Source organism: Mercenaria mercenaria, chromosome 2, assembly GCF_021730395.1.
Source record: "Mercenaria mercenaria strain notata chromosome 2, MADL_Memer_1, whole genome shotgun sequence".
In the NCBI taxonomy this organism is placed as follows: Eukaryota; Metazoa; Mollusca; class Bivalvia; order Venerida; family Veneridae; genus Mercenaria; species Mercenaria mercenaria.
The window spans coordinates 8132860-8155191 of NC_069362.1; the positions used below are offsets into that span (position 1 = coordinate 8132860).

At 34.5% G+C, this 22332-nt stretch overlaps 2 protein-coding genes across 4 annotated transcripts in view; one reads left to right on the forward strand and one right to left on the reverse strand.

Moving 5' to 3' along the window:
• The window catches only part of LOC123563127 (ras-related protein Rap-2c-like), a 74202-nt gene that overhangs the window by 29184 nt on the left and 22686 nt on the right, over window positions 1–22332 (reverse strand). The window lies entirely within an intron of this gene.
• LOC128548841 (uncharacterized) lies at window positions 6463–8411 on the forward strand. The gene has a single exon (XM_053524356.1). The coding sequence runs from the start codon at window positions 6747–6749 to the stop codon at window positions 8409–8411; it is 1665 nt and encodes a 554-aa protein (XP_053380331.1). The 5' UTR covers window positions 6463–6746.

Here is a 22332-nt window from a genome sequence, read left to right on the forward strand (position 1 = left end):
AACCTGTTGATATTTTGCTAGGCATAACTTTTTTACTATATGCCTAAATGTATATAAATTTTGCCCAAAAAACGCGGCTTAATACGAACAGGTAGAAAAAAGCCTGTATTGAACCTTTTGTATTGTATGTTTCCGGACTACTTTAATTTGATATGCATGACCTGACAGTTCTATCAATAGCGCATAAAACAATTACCAAACATTGATAAACACGATAACAAAACATGAAAAAAAAACAAAGACGGAGGTATATGATAAAAGTGTTATTATAACAGTAGCAAGATTGGGTATTTGTATTCGGTTCTCGTAGACTTGCCAGGTCGGATCACACTCGGCACGCAAAATCCACTCGAGCCGAATGCAGCATCCCAGATCAAGCTATTATTGTAATAAGTTATAGCCCTATTATATCAAATAAGTAATAGTGTTAATCGGAAAGTATTACTTTGAAAACAAATAGCCGTGATATTTACAACCTTCTATAGTCCTCGGTCAGCCCGAAAATCTGACATTATTTAGGCCACAAATGATATAGCAATATATACTGAGTTTCTTTAGCAAAGTCTTCAGAACATACATACAGACAAACATGTACTTAAGTTTTAACTTGACAACTTTGCGTAAAATACTGATCATGTTATTTTTGAAAATCGCTTTAAATATATTTTCTATAAAATAATGATTACTTTTTTCATCTTTTTCTTATTCAAAATACCAATGAACAAGATTTCTGTTGTAATACACTGCTAAAATGAAGAATTTATGCATATGCAATAAAGTTACGATTCTTGAGATGCATATATAGATAATGGCCACATAGAATTACACATGTTTAACATTCAACCGCTGTTGAATTACAGCGAGTCTCAGTCACAACCGCTGTTTTCTGTCTTTTACCCCACCCGCGGAGCTCAGTAGAAGGAGCGCAGATCTATGAATCATGAGTTCGATCCCCGTGTAGGGCGTGACGACTTGATAGAAGGCACGTGTCCGAAATGATTCGTCCTCCACCTATGATTTATGTGACGAAGTTGTAATTACTTGTTGAGAATACAGAATCCAGACACACTGGCTAGGTTAACTGCCCGCCGTAACATAGAAACAGCGCTAAACCCAAAACAAACAAATGCCATTTTTTATTTCATGGAGTATTTAACAGTTTTAGCAGGATGGTTTCTAATGTTAGGAAAAATATTATAATGGTATATGTTTTTATTACGTGTCTATAAATACAAGGATAACCTTTCTTTGCGCACATATCTGGAGAGTTAAAACCTCTTTGCAAATATAGTGTTTCTAACTAGCAAAGTTGCTAAATAAATTAACTTTTCAGCAACAACCTCCGTATAACAAATAATACTCGGTTTCCCCGCGGTTATTCACAAAGGATACACTTTATTCGAAATCGGGGTGTCCGATTACTCATATTTCACAAACGTAAAATTTGTTGTAAAGTTAGATAAATTAATAATGTTTATTCGAACATGATGATTATAATTAACTAAGGACTTTTTAAATTTTCTAAAGTTGTATTATATTTGTTTGCTCTATGATATTACATGTTCTTTATGTAACCATGTTTACGCACAGATAATAAGTCACGGAAATAGTGGCCTGTGATGAAATTCTGTACAGAGAATTGTTAAAATTAAATGGTTGAAAGATTTTAATTATATTCTTATTTATTTTTATAAACGTACATCGATACGAATACATGACTGCTCATGTTTTGTCATTTACTCGCGAGATAAATCATTTAAATCTGTGTTGAATGAAATCATTGCACAGTTATAAAGGACTCCTTTGATTAAATTCAACTTAAAATATTAAAAATAAGTTTTTCTTTATCACAAGACAAGAAAATCCATTCAATTACGCAGTTTTTTTTTTATATGGGATAGGAGTAGAGTAATTCTCACTTATTTTGACCTAATATGTCAACTAGACCGGAAACACCCCCGCACAAGGGGTTTTCCACTGAAACAGTCGATAAATTCAAGGTCAGCATCACCCTTGTGAATATGTACTGCGTTAACTGTATTGCCAGCAAAATAGAAAGTAGAATTATCATCTATTTAAATCTACAAACTGTCCCCATGTACAAAAAGAAACATCATGTAAATGTTAGTTTCAAAATAATTGCTATGTATATACACCCACATTTGTTAATATAATAATTCATGTTGTTCTCATGTATACATGCTGTAGAACCTAACTGTAAATAAAAGTATCTGTCTGTCTACGGAAGCTTAGAAGGGCCTTCAGTTGTGAGAAAATGTTTTCACAAGTACAGAAAACTAAGACGAGATGTCTAAAACTTTATGGTTTTCTCGCATTAAAATGCTCGCACTGTAGTACATTTTTCGATCAACACGATTTAAATTTAGTTGCAAAGAAAAAATCGTTTGTCATTTCGTATATTGTTATATTGACAATTAGCTCTGAATAAACATGTTGAAATAATTTTTATGAGATGGCTAGATATGTTTTGGTGATGACGTCTTAAATATTTCACGATGCCGAAAAAAAACTTTTTGCATTTCGCGTATTTTTGTCGACATTATTTTTGGAAGTGGCATCTCAAATACTTCTTTGAAAATAACTGCGAAGACGTTATACGGTACATGACCACGTGCATAAGACTGTTTTCTCAGAATGTATGTTTTAGCTGCCTCTGAACAAAGTGTACTACATTAATTAGTTTCAGAGAATAGATAGGGTTCTTACAATCATCCATTTGTCTGCATCTACGTCGGCTTCCTTATTTGTATAAGTTTTATCTATCTTACTCGATCCGGCCCTTCCGCAAACACACCTTGGTTAAAGTTTTAATGTACTTTCTTTTTTATCTCTGTAATTACTTGATGGAATACTTCAACCATAAAATAGTTATTTCTCATCATCACCCACATCATATGGCACAAAGGTCATATCTCTCGCACCAATAGTTCATGAATTACCCCCTTTTTACTCAGAATTTCAGTTTAAAGTTTTTTGTGCACTTTCTATCTAAATTATAATAAAAACGATCTGATTCAAACTTTAAACAATTGTTCCACATCATCACCCATTTCATACTCACCCACATCATATGACACAAGGTCGATAACTCTGGCACAAATTTTTCGTGAAACATGCCCGCTTTTAATAAGGATTTTAGGTTGATTTTGAGATTACATTATCTAGAAACACGCTTACAGCAACTGGAGTTAAAACAAGACGACACAGACAAACGTATATCACAAACAGAGAATAATGTAACAGACGTAAAATGGCGCAGTATGAGATCAAATTTGCTCTTTTTTGGCCATCCTGAAACTGAAAACAATTCAGCAGGAGAAAATTGCGAGGCAAAAATTCAAAAGTTCATCCAAGAAGATATGGGCATTGATAAATGCTTGCCTATGGATCGCGCGCATCGCCTCGGTCGATATAACAGTAAACATTTGCGACCACGACCAATCTGTGTGAAATTTACATTTTATAAAGACAAAGAACTTGTCAGAATGAAAGCGCCCCAGGAGTTAGCTGGAACACAATATGGTGTTTCAGAGCAATTTCCACCAGAAATCGAAAACAAACGGAAGTTGTTATATGGCGTCGCGAAAAAAGCGCGAGAAAATGAACAAAATAAAGTGAAATTGGTCAGGGATAAACTCTATATCAATGGAAGCCTGTATGACGCACAAACTGAAAGCGAGAGACCAAATGAGCACAGCGGTGCTACCAGGCATAACGCGCGGAAAACACAAGAGAACGATTTCAATGGCGCAAGACAGAAAGTGTACACAAACACATCTACATCTACATCTACATCGTTACAACCAACAATCGATTTCCGATTATGACTGGTCGGCGCTGTCAGAGAAACAGTTGTTAAAGAAATTTAGTATATTACAGTATTAAAAGTAAAAGATAAAAGGACAGTATGCTACAGTTAAAATAGGACAGAATGGAAGAATTACATAGTGACCGCCGCCAGCCTCTCTGTAAAGATACTGAGGCTGGGGCTAGCTTTGACTGATGTGGGGAGGGAGTTCCAGAGACAAATAGTTCTAGGGAAATAAGAGTTAGCAAAGTATTGAGTGCTGGAATAAGGGATCAAGTAGTTCAGGTTTCTAATGGGGGACAAGTAACCTTGGTCAATAGCAACGGTCTGGGTCCTTACTTTGTAAAACAAAAGTAATGAACAGTTTAACCTACGGTAGTGGAGAGTTTTCCATTCTAAGGATTTCAACATTTCAGTTACACTGCTTGTATAGTTGTAATCATTCATAACATACCTAGCTGCTGACCTTTGGACTCGTTCAAGTTTATGGATGAGGGTTTTCTGCCAGGGATGCCACACAGTTGAACAGTATTCTAGCTGTGGGCGGACATTGGTGGTGTATGCAGCTTCTTTGACCTTTATGTTATCTGTCTTGACATTTCTCTGAATAAATCGAAGGGAAGAGGTTGCCTTAGAAGTTATGTTTTCTATGTGTTGTGACCAGTTCAAGTCATTGGAGATAGTTACTCCTAGGTATTTAGCTGATGAGGTGGACTTTAACTCTGTATTATGTAACCTGTAGGGATATATAAAGGGATTTCTCTTCCTACTTACTCTAAGGACTTCACATTTGTCGGGGTTAAATTCCATTTGCCAGACTCTTTCCCATGTTTCTAATTTATGGAGATCTTCTTGAAGGGCTATGCTATCATTATTTGATTTGACAGTGAGGTAAACGATGGTGTCATCTGCAAACATACGGGTTTTACATTTGACTGAGTCAGGCAGGTCGTTAATGTATACAAGGAAAAGGCAAGGCCCAAGGACAGACCCCTGTGGAACTCCAGACAGGACTGGAAGTTCGCTGGACAGGTGACCTTCAACTGCGACCTTCTGGGTACGATTAGAGAGGAAGGATTTGACCCAATTAGTTATTTGGGGACTAACACCTAGGGATTGTAACTTGTAAATTAGCCTCAAATGGTCAACTTTGTCAAATGCCTTAGAAAAATCCATTACGATGACGTCAGTTTGTTGGCCTTGTTCTAAATTACTATAAAGTTCCTGGGTAAAATTAATAAGCTGAGTTTCGCAACTATGACCCGACCTGAAACCATGCTGGAACTGGCTGATAATATTGTGTTTGTCAAAGAAGGACATAAGATTTGAAACCACGATGTGCTCAAGGAGTTTGGACGCAATACAGGTCAGAGAGATTGGTCGATAGTTGCTGGGTTTTGATTTGAGACCTTTTTTAAAGACTGGTGCAACTGTTGCCTTTTTCCAGTCTTGAGGGACAATGCCTATATTTAGGGATAAATTGAAGATGTGGCAAAGGACGGGGGCGATTTCTTGATGAAGTTCCTTGAGAACACGGGGGGGATAATTCGTCTGGCCCCGACGCTTTATGTGGGGATAGGCCAAGAAGGAGTTTGTCAACACCCTCTGGAGTCACATTTATTTGGTCCATTAGGGAGGAAGGGGATGTTAACAGTTTGGAGCACAAATGTTTAAGGCTTAGGGGCTTAGGTGGGGAGAAAACTGATTCAAATTGCTTATTAAGGATGTTTGCTTTAGTGACAGGATCAGTATGGGTGAAACCATCTGATTTGAGTGGGGCTATGCCGACATTTTCTTTTTTGTTATGTTTGATGTAGCTATAGAATTTCTTATTTCTACCAGGTTGGGAATCATGGCTAAAGATGACGTTTTCCATGTATGACCAGTAGGAGGCTCTTATTTGCCTTTGTATGTAGGATTTTAGGGACTTCAGTTTCTGGTTCTTAGCTTGATTTGACACACTATAAAAAAGGATACAGACAGAGAGGACAAAACGAGACAGGTAGTGACAATCACAAACACAACGAGAAAACAGAACATTTCTTTCAAATAGAAACCAAAAATAGATTCGGCTCACGGAGTGGATATGATCACACACGAACCCCAGTGGTCGGTTCTTCGCAGAGACCCACTCATGCAGGAAAGAAAAAGGCCACTTCACCGCTTGAACAGGAGCTAACTTTCAAAAAGCAGCATATCGAATTCACTATTAGTGATGACGAAACGTCTATGCATTCACAAACAACACAGGAGCCGTGTACTCAGCAGTCGCCTTCCATACTACTGAATGAAATAAACAGTTCACCACCTCCCATTATTGTGCTACAACCATCACCAGTAGATCCCCCGAACAATACACCCCAGCAAGGACACAATAGTGACAATCATGCTAACCAAACCCCATTAAATTCACGTGCGAATTCAATGAATTACCAGTCGGCAGGTCGTGACAGTGATTAGCGATCAGCGGGAAACGGCTGTTCTTGCACGAACAATGACAAAAACAGTAATTATAACGGAAACGTAGACAGTGGTAGTTTAAAATATTTATCTTTGAATGTATGCGGAATAAGCTCAAAATTACGATGTCCTGAATTCGTGTCATACATTAATGATTTTGATATAGTAGGTTTACAGGAAACAAAAACTGATGATACGGATGAAATAGTAATTACTGGGTTCACAGTTCATATGTTTAATAGAAAGAAACTGTCTAATCATAGATCGGGTGGTATTGCAATTTTGATTAAGCAAAATATAGATAAATATGTAAAAGTTGAAGAAAATAGTGACTGTAATTTAGTCCGCTTTTTCACAATTTCTAAAGAGTTATACGGTGTAAATACCAGTACATGCACAGAAGACTTGAAATGTGGCATTGTATATATACCTCCAGCAGGTTCTAAATATTCCCATAATGATCCTTTTTTTTGAAATTCAAAATGAAATTTTTCGATATTTCGAAAATAGTAAACATTACCTGTTGTTTGGCGACATGAACGCCAGATGTGGAAGTTTAATAGATTATGTAGAAGTAGACCAATTTATTTCTGACATGTATGATTTACAATACTTAGAAAATATGGAAAGTGAAAGTATGACAAATTTCAACACATGTAATGTACCGTTAAACAGAAATTGTGTAGATACTGTTGTTAACCACTATGGTAATCAATTAATTGACATGTGTAAAAATAATGACTTATTCATATGGAATGGCAGAATGGGGACCGATTGTCTAAAACCTGTTTTGACATGTAAAAATGCCAGTACTGTAGATTATTTTATATCGTCTTCTTTTGTTTTTGAAAATATTGTTGATTTTAATGTACATGAATTTTGTAACTTGTATTCTGATGTGCATTGCCCATTGGAGGCTACACTTAGAACTAAATTTTATAATACAAAGAATATAGCACCACAGCAGACACAAAATATACAAATTGCACGATTATGGGATAGTAAAAAATCTGAGCAGTTTGCTGAAAACTTAGATATTTTTAAAATCTCTGAAATTGAGATGAAACTCGATGAAATAGTAGATTGTAACAACATGACACAAAACAATATAGACGAAATAGTATCAGATATTGGAAAACTTTTTAATGACTGCTCAAAACAATCTTTTGGAGTAATTCAAAATAGAGCAAATACATACAGAAATAATAACAGAATTGAAAATAATTTCCCATGGTTTGACAGATCATGCCATAATGCAAGAAACATATATCACAAAACAAGGAAAACTTATAACAAGTATAAAACACAATATTTCAAAGATATGTTGAAATCAGTCAGCAAACAATATAAATGTGCGTTAAGAAAAGCAAAAAATGACTATAATGCAAATAGAATACATAAATTGCGAAATCTAAAGTACGCTGACCCTAAGCAATACTGGAATATTATAAATGGAAAATCTACTCAAAATGAAAAAACAGCAAAATTGAACGACTTCTATGAATATTTTAAAGACTTAAATGAAAACTTAATCGACACTGAAAACAGTAGCGACGAAAATATGTCAGAAACCGCTAACGTTAACAACAATGAGGAAATAAATGTCCCGATAACAGAAAAAGAAATACTAGATGCTGTTAAAACATTAAAAAATAACAAGTCACCAGGTTGCGATGAAATTATTAATGAACATATAAAATATACAGTTCATTCTATGATACATGTATATAAAAAGTTATTCAACCTAGTTTTTGATCACGGTATTATTCCAGAAAGTTGGACCATTGGACATATTAAACCTATCTATAAAAACAAAGGTAGCCCAGAATCGCCTGAAAATTATCGCCCGATATCTTTGTTAAGTTGTTTTGGTAAACTCTTCACATGTATCTTGAATAACAGACTTACAAAATATGCTGACAAAAATAACCTGATACATGAAACTCAAGCAGGATTTCGAAAAAGTTATTCAACAGTTGACAATATTTTTATCCTTAAAAGTCTCATTGACATAGTTCAGGCGAACAAGAAAAAACTTTTTTGTTGCTTTGTGGATTTCAAACAAGCTTTTGACTCAGTTTGGAGAGTAGGCCTATGGCAAAAACTTATTAAGAAAATATAAATGGCAAATGTCTGAACGTTATAAAAAGTCTGTATCAAAATATAAAATCTAAAGTCTTAACTTCAGAGGGATCTTCTTCATTTTTCGATTGTCTCATTGGAGTACGTCAGGGTGAAAATCTGTCACCTTTTCTTTTCTCAATATATTTGAACGATCTTGAACAGCATTTGAATGCAAGTGGTGTAAATGGAATAAATTTAAATACATCAACTGAAGAAACTCATTTATATTTGAAACTCTTTATACTCTTATATGCAGACGATACAGTTATCTTTAGTGACAGTGAGACTGACCTGCAAATAGCTCTAGATAAATTTAAAATATACTGTGATGAATGGAAATTGAACATAAATACTACCAAAACTAAAATTATGGTCTTTAGTAAAGGCCGACCAAGGCAACATAAAGTATTTACTATAGGTACAAATGCCTTAGAAACGGTTGATAACTACAAATACCTAGGTTTATTTTTTAGTAAAAGTGGTTCTTTTTACAAGTCAAAAATCCATATTGCTGAACAAGCTAATAAAGCCATGTTTGCATTGTTGAAAAAGGTGAAATCACTCGCCTTACCATTCGACTTGCAGATAGAATTGTTTGAAAAAACCATAAAACCTATTTTACTCTACGGAAGCGAAATTTGGGGCTATGGTAACACGGATGTTCTCGAAAAGGTGCAACTCAAGTACTACAAATACATCTTTAACTTTAAAAAGTCCACACCATCTTATATGATTTATGGTGAGACTGGGGTGCTTCCGCTAAAAATTGATATACATAACAGAGTTATTACTTATTGGGCAAGAATTATTGATAATATTAATAGCAGCGATAACACTAAACTCGCTTCCAAAGTTTACACAGTACTATTAGAGCTACAATCAGAAAATAAAATAAAGTGCCAATGGCTTGAAAACATTAAACAATATCTTTGTGAGGCAGGTTTTTCTGGGGTGTGGTATAGTCAAAGTTTTAATAGTAGCAAATGGCTTAAGACAGCAACATACCAAAAATTAAAAGATATTTTTATTCAGACCTGGCAGGCTGAAATAAACCAAACGTCTAGCACAAATATTTACAAATATATAAAGACCTATTTTAAACGTACTATATCAATTGACAAGTTGCCCTTAAATCAGTGTAAAAAAATAATATCTTTTCTAACGAGAAACCATAGACTTCCTATTGAAACAGGTCGGTGGCAAAATTTACCCGTTAACGAACGTGTATGTACAAACTGCAGAGAATTAGGAGATGAATATCACTACCTGTTTTTGTGCCCAATATTTGAAAACTACAGAGTTAAATACATAGAGAGACATATAAGAATACGTCCAAGTATGTTCAAATTTGTTAATTTAGTATCAAGCGAAAATGTAATTTCACTTAAAAAGCTAAGCTTATTCTGTGAGAAAATCATGGATTATTTCAAAACAAATTAACTAATGACACAATATTTGAAAACACTATACTTAAGCTTTGCAACACTCTCACACACTGCATATACACAAATGTACAGAAATTGTTGTGATCGCCTATGTCTGACGTATATACTTTTTTTTGTAGTACATACAGTATATACATGTATGTTATAATTAGGTCAAACAGGTGAGCGTATCAGCCCCCTTGGGCCTCCTGTCATATCTCTCCTCTTTTTTCTTTTTCTTCTTGTAAATAGATATGTTGTTCAAATGATTATATTAATTCTGTATAAAACACAAAGGCTACACATTATACTTGTTAATTAACTACAATTAAGTAGCCGTTTTCCATTGTTACACGTGATGTTTTATCATGATGTTATATTGTGTGCTATGCTGATGTTTCCCATTATTGTGGGACTTGTGCAGAATGTAAATAAAATCTTGGAATCTTGATGCATTTCCATCGTATCTTTGTTGTTATAGAAAGAGTTTGATTAAAAACACTAACAACAATTGTTCCACATCATTTAACACAACTGCCATAACACTTGCGCCAATGATTTATGAATGATCTACCTTTATACTTAAAATTTCAGGTTAAAGTTTTGATGCACTGTCATTCTATCTCTGTTAGTACCAAACGTATTTGATTCAAACTTTAAATAGTTGATTCACATGATCACCAACATCATATGACATAAGGGCCATAACCATTACACCAATATTTCATAAATTATGCCCCCTTTTTGCTTAGAACTTTAGTTTAATTTTAAAGCTTTTTCATCATATCTCTGTTGTTACTAAATGGATTTGATTCAAACTTAAAATGGTTGTTCCACATCATCACCTACATCATATGTCATAAGGTCAGCATTTACACCGGTATATTATGAGTTATACCCGCTTTTTATTTAGAATTTCAGGTTAAAGTTGTGATGTATACATACTTTTGCTCTATCTCAGTGATTCAAACTTGAAGTAGTTATTTCACATTATTAGTCACATGATATGAAACATGGGACATTACTCTTGCAGAAATATTCCAAGAATTATGTCCCTTTTATACTTATCTAATGTTTTGATACACTATCTCTATATCTATTATTACTAAATACATTTGACACAAGCTTAAGCTTCATCCGGATTAGAGTCATTAAACACAGCTCCAGCTTCCTCAAATGTGCTCAATGTCACTATCCAGCATCGAAATTAGCAAGAGCGCTATCTCCTGTGACGGCTCTTGTTTTATAATATGTTAATTATGACAATCAGGTCAAAGATTTTTCGGATTGGTTTAATGAAAATCGAGAATTCGGGCTTTACAGTGTAGATTCCCATGCTTCCGATTTTTGACTGAATCCTTTGCCTATAATTTAGTAACAGTGACCTTGACCCAAGGTACCAAATTCCGCTCAAATATACGTTGCTCTTTTTTAAGGCTACACAGCTAGCAGATTTGGTCTGCTTATCTCATTTTTGTGAGAAAACAAGTTTTCTATATTTAGTAACGGTGACATTGTCGTTGACCCCAGTGATCAGAACGCGTACCTCAGTCAAGAAAGTTTGATATGTACAAAACTTGGTTGCAACATCCCATTTGCAAAGAAATGTCATATATAGTAAACATTATACAAGTACTAAGGGCACTATTCTGGTGCAGTGCCGCATTTACCAATGGCAGTCAAAATTTTTACCATGTTTTATTGAAATACCCCTTACAATGTCTTAGATATGGTTCCAGGTGGATAGAAAGACAATAAAACTCTCCATAAGTAATATGTGTATATTAGTACAAGGGGCATTAACTCGTTTCATCTGGCTGTAACTTGCATGATCGCATTTCCTTACCTCAGTTTACATTGCTACCATTTTCATAAAAATAGTCTAAACCATATTTTAGGTATGGCTTTGGACGGACGGAAATTGGAATAAAAACACTAAATTTGTACTATATATAGATGTAGTAAGGGCGATAAACATTGTCTTTCACAGACAATCTGACTGAAACTTGCAAGGTGGCATTTCCTTTTAGCAATTAACATTTCTACCATATTTTATTTTAAATACTCCAAACAGTGACATGTCTCTGATAAGGCTCCAACCGGACTGAAACACGGACGACGGACAACGCAGTTTATCCATACCCCTGTGGGAAGGATAAAAGCAAATGTAATGTTAAGGTATAGAGACACTCAATATGGAACGTGTGACTTATTTTGAAAGATGAATAGGAAACCATGTCGATAAAAAATGTACGAAATGTTAAAAGTGTTTTTCATTGCAATAAGCTGAAGTCGAGATGTTAGAAATGAATTACTTCAATGCGAGTACTTTTGGCGAGAAAGGCAAATATCTTATCAATATCGCGCAAAGATTTTTCCGCGATGTAATTAAGTACAACTTCTCGACAATAATAATACGAAAAATAAAATCTTTCTGTCTTTGTACGAAGATTCAAATCAATTTGTTTGAAAAGTTCGAACCAATGCGGAAATTTCAACGCGAAAAAACCTTAAAGTTTTAGGGATCTCGCCTTAATTTTCGGCACTTGTGAAAACATTTTCTCACAACTGAAGGCCCTTCTAAGCTTCCGTAGTCTGTCTGTCCGTTTATCTATAATTCAGGGAAAGGTTAATGCGCTGTCAACTTTGTCGCATTTTCTTAAATTGAATATAATCTAAACATTAAAATCAACACCGAAATGATTTCGCCGAAGGTAGCAGAGTTTTAAAGGGTTTTTGATTTAATTGTTACTGTACTCAGAACAAGAGCTGTCCGTAAGACAGCCAAGCTCGACTATTCGAAATATTGTCCCAGAAGCAGGAAAATATTACCAAAAATGTTAAAATATCAAAAGAGTTTAAAGTTCAAAAAGGGACACAATTTGACCAAAATGTTATGGAACTTGATGCTTTCAACTAGTTTTATAACCCCAAGGCATCAATTCAATATCTGCATTAGTTATGGAGATAGTAACTTGCATGTAAAACTTTAACCAGAATTTTCTAAGTCCAAAAGGGGGCATAATTTGCCTAAAATACATGTCAGAGTAATGGGACTTGACCAAGTGAGGTTGGTAATTGATCTAGAAAATGAAAAAAAAAATTCTAATCCTGTCTATACAGATGTAATATATGCTTATGTAACTACATGTACATATATATGGAATAAATATGTTTAAACTAAAAAAAAAATTTCGAATCTATATGCCTGTAAATAATAGCTGTATGTACTTGCACGCAAAACTTTAACCAGGATTTTTTAAGTCCAAAGGGGACATAATTTGGCCAAAATGCAGGTCAGAGTTATGGGACTTGATGCTATCAACTAGTTTTATAACCTCGAAGACATATGTGAAGTTTCAATTCAATATCTGCATTAGTTTTGGAGATAGTAACTTGCATGTAAAACTTTAACCAGGATTTTCTAAGTCCAAAACTGAAAAGGGGGCATAATTTGCTCAAAATACATGTCAGAGTTATGGAACTTGGCCCAGTGAGGTTGGTAATTGACCTAGAAAAAGAAAAAATAAGTTTCAAAGCTATATGCCTTCAAATGATAGCTGTATGTACTTGCATGCAAAACTTTGACCAAGGTGTGACGCCGACGCCAGGGTGAGTAGAATAGCTAGACTATTCTCTTGAATAATCGAGCTAAAAATGAAATAGTAGATTTATCGAAAAAAAGAGGAGATACTGGAAAAAACACTCAATTGTGCGGACGTGAAATAGCAGTTCATCAACAAGAGCTGTCGGAGGACAGCAACGCTCGACTATTCAACAGCCTTGTCAATTGAATGAATACAAAAGTCGAAAAAGGGGCATGATTTTGTAAAAATGGGAAAAAGGGTTATGGAACCTTCACAGTGCTTATCAGCTCATGACAGTGACCAAGTGTGTGAAGTTTCAATCCTTTCCCATAAGTGGATACTGAAATACCAGCTTACATACAAAAACTTAACCAAAAACAGCAAAGTCGAAAAAGGGGCATAATTTTGAAAAAAATGCAAAGTAGAGTTATGGGACTTACACAGTGCATATCAGATCATGACAGTTAACAAGTTTGAAAAGTTTCAATCCATTCCCATTAGTGGATACTGAGATACCAGCTTACATACAAAAACTTAACCAAAAACTGCTGTCAGAAAAAGGGGCATAATTTTGAAAAAATGCAAAATAGAGTTATGGGACCTGCACAGTGCATGTCAAATTATGACAGTGAACAAGTGTGTGAAGTTTCAGTCCATTCCCATTTGTGGGTACTGAGATACCAGCTTACATACAAAACCTTAACCAAGAATTTCTAAGTCGAAAAAGAGGCATAATTTTGTAAAAAAGCAAGATAGAGTTATGGAACCTGTGCAATGTAGGTCAGTTTATCACAGTGAATAAGTGTGTGAAGTTTCAATCCATTCCCACAAGTGGTCACTGAGATACCAGCTTACATACAAAACCTTAACCAAGAATTTCTAAGTCGAAAAAGGGGCATAATTTTGTAAAAGGGAAAAATAGAGTTATGGAACCTGTGCAATGTAGGTCAGTTTATCACAGTGAGTAAGTGTGTGAAGTTTCAATCTATTCCCGCAAGTGGTTACTGAGATACCAGCTTGCATACAAAACCTTAACCAAGAATTTCTTAGTCCAAAAAGGGGCATAATTTTGTAAAAAAGCAAAACAGAGTAATGGAACCTGTGCAATGTAGGTCAGTTTATCACAGTGAATAAGTGTGTGAAGTTTCAATCCATTCCCACAAGTGGTTACTGAGATACCAGCTTATATACAAAACCTTAAAGACACTGATTCTGGTATGCCTGGTATGTGGCCTATGGAGATGATAAGGTCTGCGTATTGGCGATAAGGGCCAATACACAAGTCAGGACCATTGGTAGACTTGCTTCTGTTTATTATAATTAAATATCAGAATCAATTAAATATGGCGGACAGTGTAGTCATGTTTTCGCTCACTAAAAAAAATTGAAATTGAAAAAGACTGAAATCAGTCGATTTAAGCCATATTTACATTTTAAAAAGTTTTATTTGACAATTTTCCTTCGTTTGCGGATATTATATAAAGCGAAAATGGAGCGGAATAGTGAGTTTGGATTAATAACTCAAAATAGATTTGAAATCTTGGAGGAGCGGGAAAGTGGTGAGTTCGAAAATTTTCCATCCAGAGACATTACCCGTCAAGATTTTGTTAATAGCACATTAGACAATAAAATGATTCATATGTTCGATGAACTCATATTCATCAGGAATGAACAGGTCAACTGCAGCCGCAGCATAGTGAAGTTTCAGCATGCCATGAGTAACATGAACGAGAGGCTGTCACAGGTGACAAATATTCAAAATCAGCAACTAGACTTCATGAACATTTTGGCGTATAAATCTATTGATCTGGAGGCCAGGTCGAGAAGGAATAACCTCATATTTAGGGGTTTCGCAGAAAATACCGGTGAGAACAGTTTCGCCCTTATCCGCGACTTTATGGAAAATCACCTTGACATTGACCCTGCTCAAATATATATTACTCGTGCACATAGATTAGGACAGCGAGTTCAACGAAACCAAAACAATCAGAAAAATAGACCAATTATTGTTAATTTTCGGGACTTCTGTGATACTGAGCAGATAATGAGTAAGGTCACAATGTTGAAACGAACACCATTTTCCATTGACCTCGACCTTCCACGAGAAATACAGGCGGCCAGAAGTAGATTATGGCCACAATACAAACAACTAAAGAGTCAGTCTCCAAGATCAAAGGTGCAGATCGTGTATCCGGCCAAACTTATTCAAGACGGCAGATTGGTATGCGATGAATTCCCAGACTGGAACAGGTACTTACGGGCTAGCAGACTGCCTCTACTAGAACAGGCCAGTAATAAAATAGGTAACCAAAGAGAAAGCCCTAATCTACCACCGGCATGTAATCATGTTCAAACACAGCCCACTAGCAGTCAGGTAAACATATACCAACACAACGGTGCAAGTTCAAATACGAAAAGTGACTTACCTCCACCCAGCTCAATATCTGATAGTGTGGCATACCCAGCTCCCTGTTATATAGATCCCAGGAATAATTTTCCAAATCCAAGTTCATTTTCTATGCCAAATTCTGGGCCATTACAGCCATCTTTGGCCACAAGTCAGATACAACCCCGTGATGGGTTGTCACACCAGTCACCTCAAGATATGTCATATAAATCTTGTCCTGTTAGCAATAACGTTCCAAAAACTGTAACCCAACGGGTTGAAACCCCTATGGAGTCTATGGTCTCTCACCAGCCTTGCATATCAGGCCAGGTAAAATCCCCTATGAATCCAACGCACACGCCGGTTATAACCTATCCGATTCAAGACCTCCCACATTCGATAGGTCTGCTACCACAGATCACCAGTTCACAGTTACAGGTAAATCCTCAAGGTGAAACGAGTTCATATACAATCCCTCCATCGCCCATGATCATGTATCAACCAACCACTGTCCAACCTCCCAAAGAACACAGCCGTCAGATGCTCTCTATGGAGGATACGTTGTCCATGCCTCCTTTGAACACCTGCACATCTGATACCCCTTTAAATACATCGCAAACCATAGAGCTAACTGAGCTTTTGCCAACGGCGGGTGCTGCTCCCAAAATAACGCCAGAAATGATTATTGAGCCCGTCCACGTATTTACTGACGTTCCATCATCCGAGAATACTGCAGAGTGTAACAAAAATCAGGGTAACACCATTCTCAAATCTGTACATAGTGTCAGTGATCTAGGGCATTCAAACTGGGTAAACAAACATAATTCGCCTACAACAGTTACTAGTAATAACACATCACCTGTGCGTGGGCGCGCACGTGTTTCACGTGCTGTGTCTCGCTCTGAGAAGCGCTCAAGTTCAGCAAATCCATACCACAGACGGCAGAGTGGGAGCTCGGTGCGTAACAAAGACCATAGTAAAGATCGGGGTTTTCCTGGATCTATAAATAGAACTATTCAAAGTCAGGAAGAAGGTAGTGTTGGGTTTTCCCCGACTGTGGGTGACAATCTAGGACATTAGGCCAACGATCAGAAGGTCTCGCTTAGGTGTGCGTTGCTGAACGTTCAAGGTCTTGTTACAAGACGTCAAAATAAATTAGATTCCCCGGAGATGAAGGAACTCTTTTCCAAGCATGACATTGTTTTATTTACAGAAACCTGGGGAAATGAATTTTGCAGTTTACATGTAGATAACTTTGAGTATTTTGTTTTAAACAGAACAGAGAATAAGTCAACAGCAAAACGGGCATCGAGGGGTATTATCGTGTATGTTAGAAATGATTTTGTTTGTACAGATACACTTGTTTTCAAAAGCGAGGATGATATTTTATGTATAAAAATTAAAGGTTCCAAGTTATCACTTCAAAATGATTTATTTATTTGTTTATGTTATGTTGTACCTGAAAATAGTAGTCGACAATCTATGATAGACTCGCATACATTTGATAGACTGTTAGATCTTATTTTAGAGTTACATGTTGAATATGAAAATGGTTTTAACCTGTTACTCTGTGGAGACATGAACGCGCATACCTCAAATTGTCCTGATTTTGTGTTAGATGACAATAATGTTCATATAGATTTTTTACCACAAGATTATGTAACAGATACAGAGATGAAACGATATTCGCAAGATATTGGGCATTTAGATAATAACGGTAAAATGCTATTAGAATTATGCAAACAGACCGGTCTGCGCATTTTAAACGGTCGGGTAGGTGATGATAACTATATTGGCCGTTATACTTTTGTAGGTCATAGAGGTTCAAGTGTCGTTGACTATGTTATTGGTACACAGAATTTATTTTCGTATATCGATATGTTTAAAGTTTCCGATCCAAATATATTATCGAATCACTGTCTTATTGACTTTACGCTAGCTTTTAATAAAACTATATCGAACATCGAAATTACTTGTGAGGAAAGTGGGTATGTGAAAGATAAATATGTTTGGACTAGTGAACGGAAAGATGACTATATTGAGGGGCTGTCCTCTTTAGAGACCATCAGTAAACTTGAAGCTTTTAATAATAATGTTGTTAAATCTACCTGTAAGAATGATATTGATTCTTGTATAGATGAATTAGCATACATTGTTGATGGAGTTGCGTCCCCTTTATTTAAGCGTACTTCAAGTAAATGCACATCAAATGATCATACAAATGTAAATTATGGTAAAAATTGGTATACAAATGAATGTTATGAAAAATGATGTATTTTTTATAGAATGTTAAATATATATAGATTAGATAAATCTGAAAACAATAGAATAAATATGGTTAATGCTAGATCTGAATATAAAAATTGTACCCGAAGGTGTAGAACTGATCACGATAAAAGAGAAACTCAAAAATTAGCAGAGGCTAAACATAAAAACGCAAAATTATACTGGAATATGCTTAAAAAGTCTGCCGGAATTAAGCAATCTAACATTTCTTTGGATATTTTCGAGCAATATTTTAAATCTGTAAAATACCCTGATGATCATTTCTTTACACCCGACGAAGATATTATGTACTTTATTGAACGATATGAACGTGATGAATTCAGTACAATGTTTGAAGAATTAAATGTACCTATTAGTGAACAATCATTATTAAAAGCTATTAGCCAGTTAAATTTAAATAAAAGTGGTGGACCAGATATGTATTTAAACGAGTTTTTCATTCATGGAAAACATGTATTAACACCCTTTTTGTTGTCACTTTTTAATAAAATATTTGAAATTGGATACTTTCCAGAGAGCTGGTCTGAAGGTTTTGTTGTACCCTTACATAAAAAGGGAAGCATCAATGATGAAAGTAATTATAGAGGCATTACTTTATTAAGTACATTAGGAAAACTTTTTACACGAATTTTAAACAACCGGTTATCAGAATGGGCTGAGAAGTACTCAGTTTATGTTGAGGCTCAGTCGGGTTTTAGACCAAATATGGGTACAACAGATAACATTTTTGTTTTACATGGACTTATTACGCATATGATTAATAGCAATAAGCAGTTATATTGTGCATTTATTGATTTTAGTAAAGCCTTTGACAATGTAGTTAGAGATAATTTGTGGTCAAAACTTATAAAACTTGGAATCAGAGGAAATATATTAGAGATACTTAGATCCATTTATTCTGCAGTCAAGTCTAAGGTGAAATACTGTAATAAGTTAAGTAACTCTTTTGATTGCATGGTGGGAGTTAGACAGGGCGAATGTTTATCTCCCTTTCTATTTTCCATGTTTTTAAATGACATAGAAGACAGTTTTATAAAAAAAATGGCCTTTCTGGCATAGATGTGCACATGTTCAAAGTATTTTTAGTATTATATGCTGACGATATAGTGATATTTGCAAACAGCAGTGCTGAGCTGCAAAATAGTTTAGAAGTTTTATCAGAATATTGTAAAAGATGGAAATTAGTTGTTAACACATTAAAAACAAAAATTATGGTTTTCAGAAAGGGTGGTCGTTTACCTGCAAATCTTTGTTTTTATTATAATAATCAGGAAGTTGAAATAATAAATAAGTTTGTACATTTAGGTATTGTGTTCACCACCGGTGGTTCTTTCTCTGAGGCACAAAGTACACTCAGCGGTCAAGCCTTAAAGGCTATCTTTAAAGATGAACAAATACTTATATAAATTTACGCAAATATCTGTTAAACATAGATTAGAATTATTTGACAAACTCATTACACTTATTCTTAATTATGGAAGTGAAGTTTGGGGTTTTAATCATGGTTCTAAGATAGAAAGTGTTCACTTACAGTTTTGTAAGCGTTTACTTGGAGTAAAGAAAAACACTCAGAATGACTTTATTTATGGAGAGCTGGGTAGAATGCCGTTTCAGTGTCATAGATTTTTTAACATAATTAAATTTTGGGTAAAGTTATTACAAAGGAATGAAAATAAATATACTAAAAAGGTTTATTTTATGCTGAAAGACGACGTTGAAATTAACCCAAATAAGAAAAATTGGTGTTCCTTGTTAAAAGATTTACTATGTACTCTTGGATTCTATGATGCTTGGTTTTTTCAAGATTTGGGAAATGCCGAGCTGTTTTTATGTAATGTTAAACAAAGAATTAAACATCAGTTCTTACAAAACTGGTCTGGTAGATTAACTGACTCAAGCAGAGCCACATTTTATAAATATATATCAAGTTTTACTTTCCAACCATATTTAGACATTTTAAACCTAAGAAAATTTCGTACCAGTTTAACAAAATTAAGAGTTACGTCACATAGGCTCGCTATTGAAACTTGTCGATGGTCCAAACCTGTAAGCACGCCGTTGATTGAAAGAAAATGCAGTGCTTGCAATATTTTTTCGAAGACGAATATCATTTTATGCTAGAATGTAAAATATTCAATGTTTTACGAAAGAGATATATACCTATGTACTATTGGAAACGCCCAAATATGCAGAAACTTGTAGACTTGCTCAACAATGATAATGAACATACCATAAAAAAGCTGGGAAACTATATTTGCAAGGCATTTAGCCTAAGAAGCAGTATATTATATAATAACGAATAATTTGAATTTTACATCAAACAAAACTATAATCGTAATCAATGATTACATTATATTTAAATGTCAAACATTTTACATTGATATAAAGTAATGATTCCTTGCTAGGTCTTACGTCATATAATAAGACCAAGTATATGGGAATATTTTTTATAATGGTAGAGTCTCTATATTTTGAAATATGTCTACTTCAGGATGTATATATGTATTTTGTTACTACGTGTATTATCACCATAGCTTGATCTTGCTGCAAACTTTTCGATTTTCGAACAAGGTCAAGCGAAAATGGATAATTTTCCATATATTGTTCTCGTTTCCACTTATTAGTTAATAATGTTTCGTTGTTTGTAATCATCTATGTATATTTGATGCATACTTTTCGTTTAAACTAGTCTATGAACTTCTAAAAATGTGACTAGGTTAGATTAAATACAATAACATGTTGTAATCGTAAAGGAAGATATAACTTGCATGTGGTAATGTTGACCGTTTATTTTCTTACATCAGCTAGAAACATATATTTCTGGTCAGTTATACTCACTTGTAAAGAACTTTATAACACAAGAACTTGTATTTATAGTACATAAGATGTATTTGTGTTAATTTGTTGACCCCGTTTTTGTAGAACACATGTCTAAAAGTGATAATTTACTCATATAATCACATGTTATGTTATATATGTTATGATGTTTTTTGGTTATATCATATTTACTGTATCGCCATATTTGTATATATGCTTTGTTATTCCTCATGGGTCTCTGACCTTCTGGAAGAAATAAAATAAAACTTTGTATTGTAAACTTTGTAAAACTTTGCATAATAAGCTACTGTATAGCTACTGTGCAGTAAATAAATTGCAGGTGATATTTCTCACTTTATAGCAAATCAGTTCTCACCTTTATAACGAGTTTAGAAAGCTTGATTGAATTAGGGTTAAATTAAGAAAGTGATAAGATACAACAGTGTTTTATCATATTTTTAATAATCAAGTTTTTTAACAATTACATCTCATTATTGCTGTTTTTATTATCAAAAATGTAAAAAATGCATTCAGGCACATAGCTTTTAGAAGTAATAAATTATTGTGTATTTTGAACAATGATATATCTTTATTGCTGGATTTTATTATACATAAAAGAAAGTTAACATTATTTAGACAACATTACAGGAATTAAGCATTTTTAATATATAACATCCTTCTGTCTATATACCTTCTTTATCTGTTAAAAATGCAACTGAACGCTTCTTTAATTTCTAATAAAATCCAGCAATTATCTTTTTTTTTCGTTTTTATTTTGTTACTTTTGATAAAAAGATCATAATCTTTGAATAAACAAACTTGTAGTTTCTCTTATTAAGTTTTGAATAATTATTTTATAGTGAGAAATGCTTTGCTATAAGAGTTATAATTTAATTGGCCAGGACATTACTCAACATGACTGAGCAATCAAAATTAGTATCTTATCAATTAAAATAATTTTGTGTACATGCTGAAAAAAGACTTAAAAAACAACAGCATTTCAATTAATAAAATGCAAAACACAGGAAATAACCAATTTACCTGTAGGCAATAAAATTTTTGATTCTCTGACAATAATTAGGCTACATGTCAAGTCTACAGGGGTTTTATGGACCCTTATCAGACTGGACCAGACAGGATCTTGTATATTGGGGATTAAAAAGTCTGGTATTTGGGGGGGTCACTTATATAGGAGATTTTCTTTGTCTTTAACCAAATCGGGACGCCGACGCAGACGCCGACGCCGACGCATGGGTGAGTCCAATAGCTCACTATTCTTTGAACAGTCGAGCTAAAAATGGACGTCAATGGCCGTTTTTAACGGTTTGCAGAGGAAAACGTTACAGAAATATCAAAAAAGTAAAATACGCATTCTATGAGGAATATGCTGAATTTTATATTTAACAAAATGTCGATACG